Source organism: Bombina bombina, chromosome 6 (genome assembly GCF_027579735.1).
Source record: "Bombina bombina isolate aBomBom1 chromosome 6, aBomBom1.pri, whole genome shotgun sequence".
Taxonomy (NCBI): domain Eukaryota; kingdom Metazoa; phylum Chordata; class Amphibia; order Anura; family Bombinatoridae; genus Bombina; species Bombina bombina.
The window spans coordinates 19319741-19336752 of record NC_069504.1 but is presented as its reverse complement, the minus strand read 5'-3'; the positions used below and the strand labels follow the sequence as shown (position 1 = coordinate 19336752).

Sequence of the window (17012 nt, the reverse complement as noted above, 5' to 3'; positions counted from 1 at the left end):
CCCTGAGCGGGAGGCGAAGGGTCTGACACATGGGGAGAGTTAGTCGGCATAACTTCCCCCTCCTCAGAATCTTCTGGTGATATTTCTTTTATAGTTAAAGACTGATCTTTACTGTTTAAGGTGAAATCAATACATTTAGTACACATTCTATGGGGCTCCACCATGGCTTTCAAACATTATGAACAAGTTGTTTCCTCTGTGTCAGACATGTTTAAACAGACTAGCAATGAGACTAGCAAGCTTGGAAAACACTTTAAACAAGTTTACAAGCAATATAAAAAATGTTACTGCACCTTTAAGAAACACAAATTTTGTCAAAATTTGAAATAACAGTGAAAAAAGGCAGTTACACTAACGAAATTTTTACAGTGTATGTAACAAGTTAGCAGAGCATTGCACCCACTTGCAAATGGATGATTAACCCCTTAATACCCAAAATGGAATAAGAAAAGACAATAAAGTTTTTTCAAACAGTCACAACAACTGCCACAGCTCTACAGTGGCTTTTTACCTCCCTCAAAAACGACTTTGAAGCCTTTTGAGCCCTCCAGAGATGTCCTGGATCATGCAGGAAGAAGCTGGATGTCTGTGTCTGTAATTTTTGCTGTGCAAAAAAAAACGCTAAAATAGGCCCCTCCCACTCATATTACAACAGTGGAAAGCCTAAGGAAACTGTTTCTAGGCAAAATTCAAGCCAGCAATGTGGAAAAAAACTAGGCCCCAATAAGTTTTATCACCAAATACATATAAAAACGATTAAACATGCCAGCAAACGTTTTATATTACATTTTTATAAGAGTATGCATCTCTATTAATACGCCTGATACCAGTCGCTATCACTGCATTTAAGGCTTTACTTACATTAGTTCGGTATCAGCAGCATTTTCTAGCAAATTCCATCCCTAGAAAAATATTAACTGCACATACCTTATTGCAGGAAAACCTGCACGCCATTCCCTCTCTGAAGTTACCTCACTCCTCAGAATATGTGAGAACAGCCATGGATCTTAGTTACTTCTGCTAAGATCATAGAAAACGCAGGCAGATTCTTCTTCTAAATACTGCCTGAGATAAACAGTACACTCCGGCACCAATTAAAAATAACAAACTTGATTGAAGAATAAACTAAGTATAAAACACCACTCTCCTCTTACGACCTCCATCTTGGTTGAGGCTTGCAAGAGAATGACTGGATATGACAGTTAGGGGAGGAGCTATATAACAGCTCTGCTGTGGGTGATCCTCTTGCAACTTCCTGTTGGGAAGGAGAATATCCCACAAGTAATGGATGATCCGTGGACTGGATACACTTAACAAGAGAAATGGAAAATTCAAGAACAAGGGGTCATGATCTCAAGCTGAAGGGCAGTAGATTCAGGAGTAATTTGAGGAAGTTTCTTTACAGAAAGAGTGATTGATTTATGGAATAAAATTTCTCAAGAGGTAGTAGCAACAAACACTGTCAGGGACTTTAAAAATGACTGGGACAAGCATAAGGCTATCCTACGAACTAGTCTAAAACAGATTCACAGTTCCAGGGTAGAAAGGAGAGAGAGGGGAGGTTTTTGGTATAATAAAACATGTACTTTATTAATGTTTCTTAAAACAAACCGGCACAGCAAACAGTGAGATCCTTCTGCTGACGCGTTTCCTGCAGGAAACGCGTCAGCAGAAGGATCTCACTGTTTGCTGTGCCGGTTTTATTATACCGGTTTTACACTGTTTGCTGTGCCGGTTTTATTATACCAAAAACCTCCCCTCTCTCTCCTTTCTACCCTGGAACTGTGAATCTGTTTTAGACTTACATTTTGGTTTTGCTACGGGTTCAGGAGAGCCTGAATGGTTCCGGAGTTCAGAACAGCCTACAACAGCAATACTCACCTGTTGTGTGCGTGACAGAGGCATGAATACCGCTACGGATAAGGAGGGTGAGTGATATGATACTTACCCGGCTTTATGCCATTGTGCATTATCAAGTATACCTTACAACAGTTACTTATATGAGTTGTTGATGTGGTATGGATTACCTCTGCACTTAAGATCTGTCTATTAAGCAGGATTGTTGGATATAATATCTTTGTAGCTAAGTGTATCCCGCGAAAGGTGGGACTCCAACTCAGGAGTGAATAGTTACGCTAGCTGAATTTTGGTTCACTAATTACCTGTTCGTAAATATCTGCACAAAAAATTTGTACATTTCATATCCTACGAACTAGATAAGTTTATACTGTTAGGTAATATCGGGCAGACTTGCTGGGACTATGGCTCTTATCTGCCGTCAATATCTATGTTTCTATGCACATGGCAAGAGACGCACACACACACAGAAAACGGCTAAGTGTGGGAAACACAGGGCAAGCGGGGGAGAGAAACACAGAGTGAGTGTGCGAGAGAAAGCGAGGTCCAAGGAACTTGGATAATGCTTATGAGAAAGAATGTGAGGTGTGAAGAGAGGAATATGCGAGAGAGAATTCTAAGAGGAGGCATATGATAGACATTGAGGTTTAAGGGCTGGAAAAAGACATGAGAGAAACTGGTCATACAACAGAGGAAGGGAGAGAGGGGTCCTAGTATGGGGAATAGAAAACTAATGAATGGGGTTAAAAAACAAAACAAAAAAAACATGTGCGTCATATGTGGACGACCATCTGCGCTGCCTCTATAGGAACATGTGTGCTACTGGCAGATAAGGGCAATTTCCATGTCCCACTTCCCTTAGCAGCATCAGGGATAATGCTCCAATGTTGTACCAAGGGTCTTCTCCAGGACAGAGGTAATGTGGCCACAAGACTAACTGCTATGGAGAAACACCGGAGCAAATTACCAAACTACTTTCGGGAACAAGGAACAAAACACAGCAAGAACAAGCTGAAGCGCACAGGCTAGATGGTGCTACACCTGATACAGCAGCTATTTACGTATCATGAGAGGCTTAACAGACAGGTACTTACATTCCGCCGATGGACACGGTGGCACAGGTGCGCTCTGGGAATGCTGGGGCACTTTCTGTAGCTGTACTTGCGGCACGGATGTAATCTACATTCACATTAACCTGTGTGGAAACAAAGACATTGTTGTGTAATTCTTGCTGCCATACAAATCTCTACAGAAGCTTTCTTTGGAATTAGCTTTCAAAATGAAGCCCCATTTGGTCTAACTTAAAGTTCTAAACTCTGATTAAAGACCAGTTTGCTTCATTTTATAAAATCATCTCAATCTAAACAAGATCAGGACAGAACCTGCTACAAATCTGATTAATAAATCCCTGTGCTGAACAAATCTACAGGCTCTATGCAACATGGTACTATCAGACACTAAGAAAAAGCAAGTAATAGAACAATGAAATTTCCACAGATTGCATCAGGAAACAAAAAAGTATTTTATATCCCTTAAAGGGATAGTAAACACCAAAAATGTTATTGTTTAAAAAGATAGATAATCCCTTTATTTACCATTCCCCAGTTTTGCACAACCAACACTGTTATATAAATAACATAATTTATGTAAGAACTTACCCAATAAATTCATTTCTTTTATATTGACAGGAATCCATGAGCTAGTGACATATGGGATATACAATCCTACCAGGAGGGGCAAAGTTTCCCAAACCTCAAAATGCCTATAAATACACCCCTCACCACACCCACAACTCAGTTTAACGAATAGCCAAGTAGTGGGGTGATAGAAAAAGGAGTAAAAAGCATCAGCAAAGGAATTGGAAATATAATTGTGCTTTATACAAAAAAAAAACATAACCACCATAAAAGGGGTGGGTCTCATGGACTCTGGCCAATATGAAAGAAATGAATTTATCAGGTAAGTTCTTACATAAATTATGTTTTCTTTCATGTAATTGGCAATAGTCCATGAGCTAGTGACGTATGGGATAGTAATACCCAATATGTGGAACTCCACACAAGAGTCACTAGAGAGGGAGGGATAAAATAAAAACAGACATTTTCCCCTGAAAAAGTTAAATCCACAACCAAAAGAACACGTTTTTCTCATAAATGAAAAAAACTTAAAACATAAGCAGAGGAATCAAACTGAAACAGCTGCCTGAAGAACTTTTCTACCAAAAACTGCTTCCAAAGAGGCAAATACATCAAAACGGTAGAATTTAGTAAATGTATGCAAAGAAGACCAAGTCGCTGCTTTGCAAATATGATCAACTGAAGCTTCATTCTTAAAAGGCTACAAAGTGGAGACTGATCTAGTAGAATGAGCTGTGATTCTCTGAGGCGGGGCCTGACCCGACTCCAAATAAGCTTTATGAATCAAAATCTTTAACCAAGATGCCAAGGAAAAGGCAGAAGCCTTCTGACCTTTCCTAGAACCAGAAAATACAACAAATAGACTAGAAGTCTTCCTGAAATCTTTAGTACCTTCGACATAATATTTCAATGCTCTTACAACATCCAGAGAATGTAAGGAACTTTCCAAAGAATTCTTAGGATTAGGACACAAAGAGGGGACAACAATTTCCCTATTAATGTTAGAATTCCCAACTTTAGGTAAAAATTTTAATGAAGTTCACAAAACTGCCTTATCTTGATGAAAAATCAGAAAAGGTGACTCACAAGAAAGAGCAGATAATTCCGAAACACTTCTAGCAGAAGAGATAGCCAAATGGAACAACACTTTCCAAGAAAGTAGTTTAATATCCAAAGAATGCATAGGCTCAAAAGCAGGAGCCTGTAAAGCTTTCAAAACCAAATTAAGACTCCAAGGAGGAGAGACTGATTTAATGACAGGCTTGATACAGACCAAAGCCTGAACAAAACAGTGAATATCAGGAAGCTTAGCAATCTTTCTGTGAAATAAAACAGAAAGAGTAGAGATTTGTCCCTTAAAGAAACTTGCAGACAAACCTTTATCCAAACCATCCTGAAGATACAGTAAAATTCTAGGAATTCTAAAAGAATGCCAGGAGAATTTATGAGAAGAACACCATGAAATATAAGTCTTCCAAACTTGATAATAAATCTTCCTAGAAAAAGATTTACAAACCTGTAACATAGTATCAATCACCGAGTCAGAGAAACCTCTGACTAAGCACTAAGCGTTCAATTTCCATACCTTCAAATTTAACAATTTGAGATCCTGATGGAAAAACGGTCCTTGAGACAGAAGGTCTGGTCTTAAAGGAAGTGGCCAAGGTTGACAACTGGACATCCGGACAAGGTCCGCATTAGGGATGCACCGATACCGATACTAGTATCGGTAACGATACCAAGTATTTGCATGAGTACTTTTACTCGTGCGAATGCACCGATACTTAAACCGATACCTCCACTTCCTACCCATATGCTATCTTGTGGTGTTTTTTCAAACTGCATGTTCCCATTTCATTTTAAACTGGAGTGGAGACTAAACTAAAAATTGTTTACACTGTTCTGACAATACAAATTGATGTTATTTGTATTATTGTATGAGAGATCACTGTACCTCATTCAGACAAACCCCTGAAGTACTGGGGCAGTTAATAAACAGATTTCCAGCTCTGGCTAAAATGGCCCAAAAAATATCTTCTGCCCCCATGCAGTAGTTTGGAAGTGAAAGACTGTTCAACTTAGAGTCGAACCTCCATACAAATGTCAGATTGATGTTATATAACAGCCCTACAACCAATTGTATCACCCCTTTAAATTAAATATTTTATTGTGAATATATTTTATTTATAAACATGTTCAGTGAACTTTTTATTATTTCATAATGTCTTTTGAATTACAGTCCTTTATAATTATAAAGAAGGAATCTTAAATAATTAGTCTGTATTGTGCTTGGTAAACTGTCACATGACATTAAAAAAAAAGTATCAGTAATTGGTATCGGAGAGTATTTGAAAAACAAGTATCGGTACTTGTACTCAGTCATAGAAAAACGGTATCGGTGCAACCCTAGTCCGCATACCAGGTGCTACCAGAAACACAAACAAATGTTCCATGATGATCTTGGAGATCACTCTTAGAAGAACTATAGGCGGAAGGATATAAGCATGTTGGTAAAACCAAGGAACTGCTAACGCATCCACCGACTCCGCCTGAGGATCCCTGGACCTGGATAGGTACCTGGGAAGTTTCTTGTTTGGATGAGAAGATCTATTTCTGGAAGACCCCCACATATGAACAATCTAAAAAAAACACATCTGGATGGAGAGAACACTCCCCCGGATGTAAAGTTCTGACGGCTGAGATAATCTGCTTCCCAATTGTCTATACCTGGGATATGTATCGCAGAAATTAGACAGAAGCTGGATTCCGCCCAGCAAGTATCCGAGATACTTCTTTCATAGCTAGGGGACTGTGAGCCCCACCCCGATGATTGACATATGCCCACAGTTGTGATATTGTCTGTCTGAAAACAAATTAATGGTTCTCTCTTCAGCAGAGGCCAAACCTGAAGAGCCCTGAAAATAGCACAGAGTTTTAAAATATTAATTGGTAACCTTGCCTCTTGAGATTTCCAAACCCTTTGTGCTGTCAGAGATCCCCAGACAGCTCCCCCAACCTGAAAGACTCGCATCTGTTTGTGATCACAGTCCAGGTTGGATGAACAAAAGATGCCCCTTGAATTATATGGTGGTGATCTAAGTCAGAGAAAGTTGAACATTGGGATATAAGAATATTAATTGTCATATATTTGTATAATCCCTGCACCATTGCTTCAGCATACAAAGCTGGAGAGGTCTCATATGAAAACGAGCAAAGGGTAATCGCATCCGATGCTGCAGTCACTGAGACCTAGAACTTCCATGCACATAGCCACTGAAGGGTATGATTGAGACTAAGGGTTCCGACAAGCTGAAACCAATTTTATTTGTCTCTTGTCTGTTAGAGACAGAGTCATGGACACTGAATCTGGAAACCTTAAAAGGTGACCCTTGTTTGAGGAATCAAGGAACTTTTTGGTAGATTGATCCTCCAACCCATATCTTTGAGAAACAACACTAGTTGATTTGTGAGAGATTAGGCAGAATGTAAAGACTGAGCCAGTACAAAGATATCGTCCAAATAAGGAAACACCACAATACCCCATTCTCTGATTACAGAGAATAGGGCACCGAGAACTTTTAAAAAAATTCTTGGAACTGTCGCTAGGCCAAATTGAAGAGCAACATATTGGTAATGCTGGTCTAGAAAAGAGAATCTAAGAAACCGATAGTGGTCTGGATGAAACAGAATATGAAGATATGCATCCTGTAAGTCTATCGTGGACATATAATGAACTTGCTGAACAAAAGGCATAATAGTCCTTATAGTCTCCATTTTGAAAGTTGGCACTCTTACAAAACAGTTCAAAATATTCAGATCCAGAACTGACCTGAATTAATTTTCTTTATTTGGGACAATTAATAGATTTGAATAAAACCCCAGACCCTGTTCCTGAAACGGAACTGATATAATTACCCCTGAAAGCTCTAGATCTGAAACACACTTCAGAAAAGTCTGAGCCTTCACTGGATTTGCTGGAACGCGAGAGAAAAAAATCGTCTCACAGGAGGTCTTACTTTGAATCCATTGATTTTGGACAGAATCTGCCCAAATGTTTTGGAAATTTTTTAATCTGCCCCCCACCAGCTGAGCTAGAATAAGGACACGCACCTTCATGCAGACTTGGGGGCTGGCTTTGGTTTCTTAAAAGGCTTGGATTTATTCCACTTGAAGAGGGTTTGCAATTGGAACCAGATTCTTTGGGGGAAGGATTGGCTTTCTGTTCCTTATTCTGTCGAAAAAAATGAAAACTACTAGAAGCCTTAGATCTTTTATCCTGAGGTAAAAAAAAACTCCCTTCCCCCCAGTAACAGTTGAAATAATTGAATCCAACTGAGAACAAAATAAATTGCTACCTTGGAAAGAAAGTGAGATAGTAATCTAGACTTGGATACCATGCCAGCAATCCAATATTTAAGCCACAAAGCTCTTCTAGCTAATATAGCTAAAGACATAGATTAACATCAACAATTTTGAGATCAAAAATAGCATCACAGATAAAATGATTAGCATGTTGAAGCAAGCGAACAATGTTAGACAAATCAGGATCTGTTCCAGTTGCGCTAAACTTTCCAACCAATAAGTTGATGCAGCTGCAACATCAGACATAGGAAATGGCAGGCCTGAGAAGATAGCCAGAATATAAATAAGCTTTCCTTAGATAAGATTCTAGTTTCCTATCTAAAGGGTCCTTAAAGGAATACTATCTTCCAAAGGGATATGTAGTACGTTTGGGAAAGAGTAGAGATAGCCCCATCAACTTTGGGGGATTTCTCCCAAAACTCCAATCTATTTGCTGGAAAGGGAATACATCTTTTTTAAACCTAGCAGAATGAAGTAAGAAGTACTCACCAGGCCCTATTCCATTCCTTGAAATCATATCAGAAATAGCATCGAGGAATCTGGAAAAACCTTCTGCTGAGTACCATAGGAGGATTATAAACAGAATTTAAAGTGTTTACTAGTTTTAATATCAAGAGGACTAGTTTCCTCAATATCCAAAGTAATTGACACCTCTTAACAAGAAACAAATATATACTCCATCTTAAAGAGATAAGTAGATTTGTCAGTGTTAATATCTGAGGTAGGATCTTCTGAAACAGATAGATCCTCATCAGAGGAGGATAAATCAGTATGTTTTCGGTCATTTGAAATTTCATCAACTTTATGAGAAGTTTTAAAAGACCTTTTAAGTTTATTAGAAAGCGGAATAGCAGACAAAGCCTTCTGAATCGCATCAGCAATAAAAAAAAAATATATTCACAGGGATATCATGTACATTAGATGTTGAAGGAACAACAGGCAGTGTACTAGTTCTGATGGATACATTCTCTGCATGTAAATGCTTATGACAATGCTTCACGTGCATGAGATACAGTGTTGTCTATATGAAACACATGAACTAACACCCTCTAGCAGTGCAAAACTGTCAAATGCATTTATATAAGAGGTGGTGTTCAAGGGCTTAAAAATTAGCATATGAGCATACATAGGTTTAGCTTTCAACTTAGAACAACAAGAGAACAAAGCAAATTTGATGATACAAGTAAATTATAAAGTTGTTTAAAAATGCATGCCCTATCTGAATCATGAAAGTTTAATTTAGGGATTCAGTTAGGGCATTGAATTTTCAACAACTTTCCAATTTACATTTATCATCAAATTTGCTTTGTTCTCTGGGTATTCTTTTTTAAAGCTAAACCTAGTTAGGCGCAAACTGATTTCTAAACTGTTGTAAACCGCCTCTTATCTCAGAGCATTTTGACAGTTTTTAACATTTAAACAGTGGTAGTTCATGTGTGCCATATAGATAACATTGTGCTCACTCCAATGGACTTAAGGAGTCAGCACTGATTGGCTAAAATACAAGTCTGTCAAAAGCACTAAGATAAGGGGGCAGTCTGCAGAGGCTTAGGTACAAGGTAATCAGAGGTAAAACATGTATTAATATCACAGTGTTGGTTATGCAAAATGTGGCACTGCAAAAAAGGGATTATCTATCTTTTTAAACAAAAGATTTTTTTTCAACTAGACTGTCCCTTTAAAGAAGTTTCTGTACTTTACAAGTCACATTCTCCAATCAACATCCTGTGAGATTTCTGCCATTTCCTCTTTTTACTGCGACTGTGGTATTGGCGCAAGTGTTATTTGCACCTAAACGCATAAGACCAACTGCAGATATACACAGCAGAAGAATCAGCCTGTGGAACACTTCCGACGGATTATTCCTTATATTATTGTTAAAATGCTAAAACAGAGAAATGTGTGTTACTGATACCTGGTAAACTGTTATATAACAATGTAAAACGCCAATCACTAAATGACACAAACTACAAATCTGCCACTAAGGTCTGATGTTTTTAATCCAAGGAGGAGATGGGGAATCTTGAGCAGAAAACAGCCATGAAGTAGTGAAAGGTTTAGCCTGAGATGACCGCTATTGTGCAGCCCCACAACAGGGACGCATGAAACAAGTGAAACTAGTCGGCCAGTTTTACACACAGCTGATGGGAAATGAGCCATAAACCATGTAACATTGTATTCTGTACATGGAAGCTGCAATTATAGGCCTTGGAGTGGCTTTCTTTATCTTCGTCCAACAGCAAGAAGGGAGGAGAAAAAAGCAACCATAGAAACCATAACCTACTAAAAATATTTGGAGGTCAAGAAGGCAGAGAAAGAAAGCACCTTGACATGCAAGAGAGTCTAGAAATCACAACCTTACTCCTGTTACACTTGAAACGCAGATACCAAATACTCTAACGGAAAAAATCTAACAACCCCACAATCAGCTGTACACTGCCAAATCTACCGAACGCTCAAGAGGATAATGCTGTACGCAGGGTGCACAGTAGCAAAGGCTCAAGAGGTTAATGCTATAAACAGGGCGCACAGTAACAAAGGCACAAGAGGATAACGCTATATGCAGAGCGCACAGTAGCAAAGACTAAAATGCAAGTCTGTCATAAGCACTGAGATAAGGTGGCAGTCTGCAGAGGGTTAGATACAGGGTAATCACAGAGGTAAAACATATTAATATAACTGAGATAAGGGGCAGTCTGCAGAGGCTTAGATACAGGGTAATCACAGAGGTAAAAAGTATATTAATATAACTGAGATAAGGAGCAGTCTGCAGAGGCTTAGATACAGGGTAATCACAGAGGTAAAATGTATATTAATATAACTGAGATAAGGAGCAGTCTGCAGAGGCTTAGATACAGGGTAATCAGTGGTAAAAAGTATATTAATATAACCGAGATAAGGAGCAGTCTGCAGAGGCTTAGATACAGGGTAATCACAGAGGTAAAAAGTATATTAATATAACTGAGATAAGGGGCAGTCTGCAGATGCTTAGATACAAGGTAATCACAGTGGTAAAAAGTATATTAATATAACTGAGATAAGGGGCAGTCTGCAGAGGCTTAGATACAAGGTAATCACAGAGGTAAAAAGTATATTAATATAACAGATAAGGAGCAGTCTGCAGAGGCTTAGATACAAGGTAATCACAGAGGTAAAAAGTATATTAATATAACTGAGATAAGGAGCAGTCTGCAGAGGGTTAGATACAAGGTAATCACAGAGGTAAAAAACTGAATTTATGCTTACCTGATAAATTACTCTCTCTTGTGATGTATCAAGTCCACTGATTCATCCTTTACTTGTGGGATATTCTCCTTCCCAACAGGAAGTGGCAAAGAGCACACAGCAGAGCTGTCCATATAGCTCCCCCCCCCCCAGTCATTCGACCGAAGGTTAGGAATAAAAAGGAGAAACCATAGGGTGCAGTGGTAACTGTAGTTTAAACAAAAAAGCTACCTGACTTAATAGCCAGGGCGGGCCGTGGACTCGATACATCACAAGAGAAAACAGAATTTATGCTTACCTGATAAATTACTTTCTCTTGTGATGTATCGAGTCCACGGCCCGCCCTGGCTATTAAGTCAGGTAGCTTTTTTGTTAAACTACAGTTACCACTGCACCCTATGGTTTTCTCCTTTTATTCCTAACCTTCGGTCGAATGACTGGGGGGGGGGGAGCTATATGGACAGCTCTGCTGTGTGCTCTTTGCCACTTCCTGTTGGGAAGGAGAATATCCCACAAGTAAAGGATGAATCAGTGGACTTGATACATCACAAGAGAGAAGTAATTTATCAGGTAAGCATAAATTCAGTTTTTTACCTCTGTGATTACCTTGTATCTAACCCTCTGCAGACTGCTCTTATCTCAGATATTAATATACTTTTTACCTCTGTGATTACCTTGTATCTAAGCCTCTGCAGACTGCTCCTTATCTGTTATATTAATATACTTTTTACCTCTGTGATTACCTTGTATCTAAGCCTCTGCAGACTGCACCTTATCTCAGTTATATTAATATACTTTTTACCACGGTGATTACCTTGTATCTAAGCATCTGCAGACTGCCCCTTATCTCAGTTATATTAATACTTTTTACCTCTGTGATTACCTGTATCTAAGCCTCTGCAGACTGCTCCTTATCTCGGTTATATTAATATACTTTTTACCACTGATTACCCTGTATCTAAGCCTCTGCAGACTGCTCCTTATCTCAGTTATATTAATATACATTTTACCTCTGTGATTACCCTGTATCTAAGCCTCTGCAGACTGCCCCTTATCTCAGTTATATTAATATACTTTTTACCTCTGTGATTACCCTGTATCTAAGCCTCTGCAGACTGCCCTTATCTCAGTTATATTAATATGTTTTTACCTCTGTGATTACCCTGTATCTAACCCTCTGCAGACTGCCACCTTATCTCAGTGCTTATGACAGACTTGCATTTTAGTCTTTGCTACTGTGCGCTGCATATAGCGTTATCCTCTTGTGCCTTTGTTACTGTGCGCCCTGTTTATAGCATTAACCTCTTGAGCCTTTGCTACTGTGCACCCTGCGTACAGCATTATCCTCTTGAGCGTTCGGTAGATTTGGCAGTGTACAGCTGATTGTGGGGTTGTTAGATTTTTTCCGTTAGAGTATTTGGTATCTGCGTTTCAAGTGTAACAGGAGTAAGGTTGTGATTTCTAGACTCTCTTGCATGTCAAGGTGCTTTCTTTCTCTGCCTTCTTGACCTCCAAATATTTTTAGTAGGTTATGGTTTCTATGGTTGCTTTTTTCTCCCCCTTCTTGCTGTTGGACGAAGATAAAGAAAGCCACTCCAAGGCCTATAATTGCAGCTTCCATGTACAGAATACAATGTTACATGGTTTATGGCTCATTTCCCATCAGCTGTGTGTAAAACTGGCCGACTAGTTTCACTTGTTTCATGCGTCCCTGTTGTGGGGCTGCACAATAGCGGTCATCTCAGGCTAAACCTTTCACTACTTCATGGCTGTTTTCTGCTCAAGATTCCCCATCTCCTCCTTGGATTAAAAACATCAGACCTTAGTGGCAGATTTGTAGTTTGTGTCATTTAAGTGATTGGCGTTTTACATTGTTATATAACAGTTTACCAGGTATCAGTAACACACATTTCTCTGTTTTAGCATTTTAACAATAAATAAGGAATAATCCGTCGGAAGTGTTCCACAGGCTGATTCTCTGCTGTGTATATCTGCAGTTGGTCTTATGCGTTTAGGTGCAAATAACACTTGCGCCAATACCACAGTCGCAGTAAAAAGAGGAAATGGCAGAAATCTCACAGGATGTTGATTGGAGAATGTGACTTGTAAAGTACAGAAACTTCTTTAAAGGGACAGTCTATTGAAAAAAATCTTTTGTTTAAAAAGATAGATAATCCCTTTTTTGCAGTGCCACATTTTGCATAACCAACACTGTGATATTAATACATGTTTTACCTCTGATTACCTTGTACCTAAGCCTCTGCAGACTGCCCCCTTATCTTAGTGCTTTTGACAGACTTGTATTTTAGCCAATCAGTGCTGACTCCTTAAGTCCATTGGAGTGAGCACAATGTTATCTATATGGCACACATGAACTACCACTGTTTAAATGTTAAAAACTGTCAAAATGCTCTGAGATAAGAGGCGGTTTACAACAGTTTAGAAATCAGTTTGCGCCTAACTAGGTTTAGCTTTAAAAAAGAATACCCAGAAACAGAAACAAAGCAAATTTGATGATAAATGTAAATTGGAAAGTTGTTGAAAATTCAATGCCCTAACTGAATCCCTAAATTAAACTTTCATGATCAGATAGGGCATGCATTTTTAAACAACTTTAATTTACTTGTATCATCAAATTTGCTTTGTTCTCTTGTTGTTCTAAGTTGAAAGCTAAACCTATGTATGCTCATATGCTAATTTTTAACCCTTGAACACCACCTCTTATATAAATGCATTTGACAGTTTTGCACTGCTAGAGGGTGTTAGTATGTGTTTCATATAGACAACACTGTATCTCATGCACGTGAAGCATTGTCATAAGCATTTCATGCAGAGAATGTATCCATCAGAACTAGTACACTGCCTGTTGTTCCTTCAACATCTAATGTACATGATATCCCTGTGAATATATTTTTTTTTTATTGCTGATGCGATTCAGAAGGCTTTGTCTGCTATTCCGCTTTCTAATAAATTAAAAGGTCTTTTAAAACTTCTCATAAAGTTGATGAAATTTCAAATGACCGAAAACATACTGATTTATCCTCCTCTGATGAGGATCTATCTGTTTCAGAAGATCCTAACCACAGATATTAACACTGACAATCTACTTATCTCTTTAAGGATGGAGTTATATTGTTTCTTGTTAAGAGGTGTCAATACTTTGGATATTGAGAAACTAGTCCTCTTGATATTAAAACTAGTAAACATTTAAATTCTGTTTATAATCCTCCTATGGTTACTCCAGAGGTTTTTCCAGTTCCTGATGCTATTTTCTGATATGATTTCAAAGGAATGAATAGGCCTGGTGGTACTTTTATTCCTTCTGCTAGGTTTAAAAAAGTTGTATCCCTTTCCAGCAAATAGATTGGAGTTTTGGGAGAAAATCCCAAAGTGATGGGGCTATCTCTACTCTTTCCAAAGTACTACTATCCCTATGGAAGATAGTACTTCCTTAAGGACCCTTTAGATAGGAAACTTGAATCTATCTAAGGAAAGCTTATTATATACTGGCTATCTTCTCAGGCCTGCCATTTCTATGTCTGATTTGCAGCTGCATCAACTTTTTGGTTGGAAAGTTTAGCGCAACAGGAAACAGATCCTGATTTGTCTAAATTGTTCGCTTGCTTCAACATGCTAATCATTTTATCTGTGATGCTATTTTTGATCTCAAAATTGTTGATGTTAAATCATGTCTTTAGCTATATTAGCTAGAAGAGCTTGGGCTTAAATATTGGATTGCTGGCAGGTATCCAGTCTAGATTACTATCTCACTTTCTTTCCAAGGTAGCAATTTATTTTGTTCTCAGTTGGATTCAATTATTTCAACTGTTACTGGGGGGAAGGGAGTTTTTTTTTACCTCAGGATAAAAGATCTAAGGCTTCAGTAGTTTTTCATTTTTTTCGACAGAATAAGGAACAGAAAGCCAATCCTTCCCCCAAAGAATCTGGTTCCAATTGCAAACCCACTTCAAGTTGGAATAAATCCAAGCCTTTTAAGAAACCAAAGCCAGCCCCCAAGTCTGCATGAAGGTGCGTTCCTTATAAGCTCAGCTCAGGGTGGGGGGCAGATTAAAAAATATTCCAAAACATTTGGGCAGAATTCTGTCCAAAAATCAATGGATTCAAAGTAAGACCTCCTGTGAGACGATTTTTTTCTCTCGCGTTCCAGCAAATCCAGTGAAGGCTCAGACTTTTCTGAAGTGTGTTTCAGATCTAGAGCTTTTCAGGGGTAATTATATCAGTTCCGTTTCAGGAACAGGGTCTGGGGTTTTATTCAAATCTATTAATTGTCCCAAATAAAGAAAATTAATTCAGGTCAGTTTCTGGATCTGAATATTTTGAACTGTTTTGTAAGAGTGCCAACTTTCAAAATGGAGACTATAAGGACTATTATGCCTTTTGTTCAGCAAGTTCATTATAATGTCCACGATAGACTTACAGGATGCATATCTTCATATTCTGTTTCATCCAGACCACTATCGTTTCTTAGATTCTCTTTTCTAGACCAGCATTACCAATATGTTGCTCTTCAATTTGGCCTAGCGACAGTTCCAAGAATTTTTTAAAAGTTCTCGGTGCCCTATTCTCTGTAATCAGAGAATGGGGTATTGTGGTGTTTCCTTATTTGGACGATATCTTTGTACTGGCTCAGTCTTTACATTCTGCCTAATCTCTCACAAATCAACTAGTTTTTGTTTCTCAAAGATATGGTTGGAGGAACAATCTACCAAAAAGTTCCTTGATTCCTCAAACAAGGGTCACCTTTAAGGTTTCCAGATTCAGTGTCCATGACTCTGTCTCTAACAGACAAGAGACAAATAAAAATTGGTTTCAGCTTGTCGGAACCCTTAGTCTCAATCATACCCTTCAGTGGCTATGTGCATGGAAGTTCTAGGTCTCATGACTGCAGCATCGGATGCGATACCCTTTGCTCGTTTTCATATGAGACCTCTCCAGCTTTGTATGCTGAAGCAATGGTGCAGGGATTATACAAATATATGACAATTATTCTTATATCCCAATGTTCAACTTTCTCTGACTTAGATCACCACCATATAATTCAAGGGGCATCTTTGTTCATCCAACCTGGACTGTGATCACAACATGCGAGTCTTTCAGGTTGGGGAGCTGTCTGGGATCTCTGACAGCACAAAGGGTTTGGAAATCTCAAGAGGCAAGGTTACCAATTAATATTTTAAAACTCTGTGCTTATTTCAGGGCTCTTCAGGTTTGGCCTCTGCTGAAGAGAGAACCATAATTTGTTTTCAGACAGACAATATCACAACTGTGGCATATTCAATCATCGGTGGGGCTCACAGTCCCCTAGCTATGAAAGAAGTATCTCGGATACTTGCTTGGGCGGAATCCAGCTTCTGTCTAAATTTCTGCGATACATATCCCAGGTATAGACAATTGGGAAGCAGATTACTCAGCCTCAGACTTACATCCGGGGGAGTGTCTCTCCATCCAGATGTGTTTTTTTAGATTGTTCATATGGTGGGGTCTTCCAGAAATAGAACTTCTCATCCAAACAAGAAACTTCCAGGTACCTATCCAGGTCCAGGGATCCTCAGGCGGAGTCGGTGGATGCGTTAGCAGTTCCTTGGTTTTACCAACATGCTTATATCCTCCGCCTATAGTTCTTCTAAGAGTGATCTCCAAGATCACATGGAACATTTGTTTGTGTTTTGGTAGCACTGGTATGCGGACTAGGGTTTGCACCGATACCGTTTTCTATGACTGAGTACAAGTACCGATACATTGTTTTCAAATACTCTCCGATACCAATTACTGATACTTTTTTTTAATGTCATGTGACAGTTTACCAAGCACAATACAGACTAATTATTTAAGATTCCTTCTTATAATTATAAAGGACTGTAATTCAAAAGACATTATGAATAATAAAAAAGTTCACTGAACAAGTTTATA

General features: G+C 38.7%; 1 protein-coding gene across 1 annotated transcript in view; it reads right to left on the bottom strand.

Annotated features, from left to right (window-relative positions):
• Positions 1 to 17012, bottom strand: part of SND1 (staphylococcal nuclease and tudor domain containing 1) — a gene marked incomplete in the record, with an annotated part of 1252242 nt that overhangs the window by 686653 nt on the left and 548577 nt on the right. Inside the window, 1 exon segment of the mRNA XM_053716327.1 lies at positions 2952 to 3052. Within this exon segment, the coding sequence (XP_053572302.1) occupies positions 2952 to 3052 (101 nt within the window).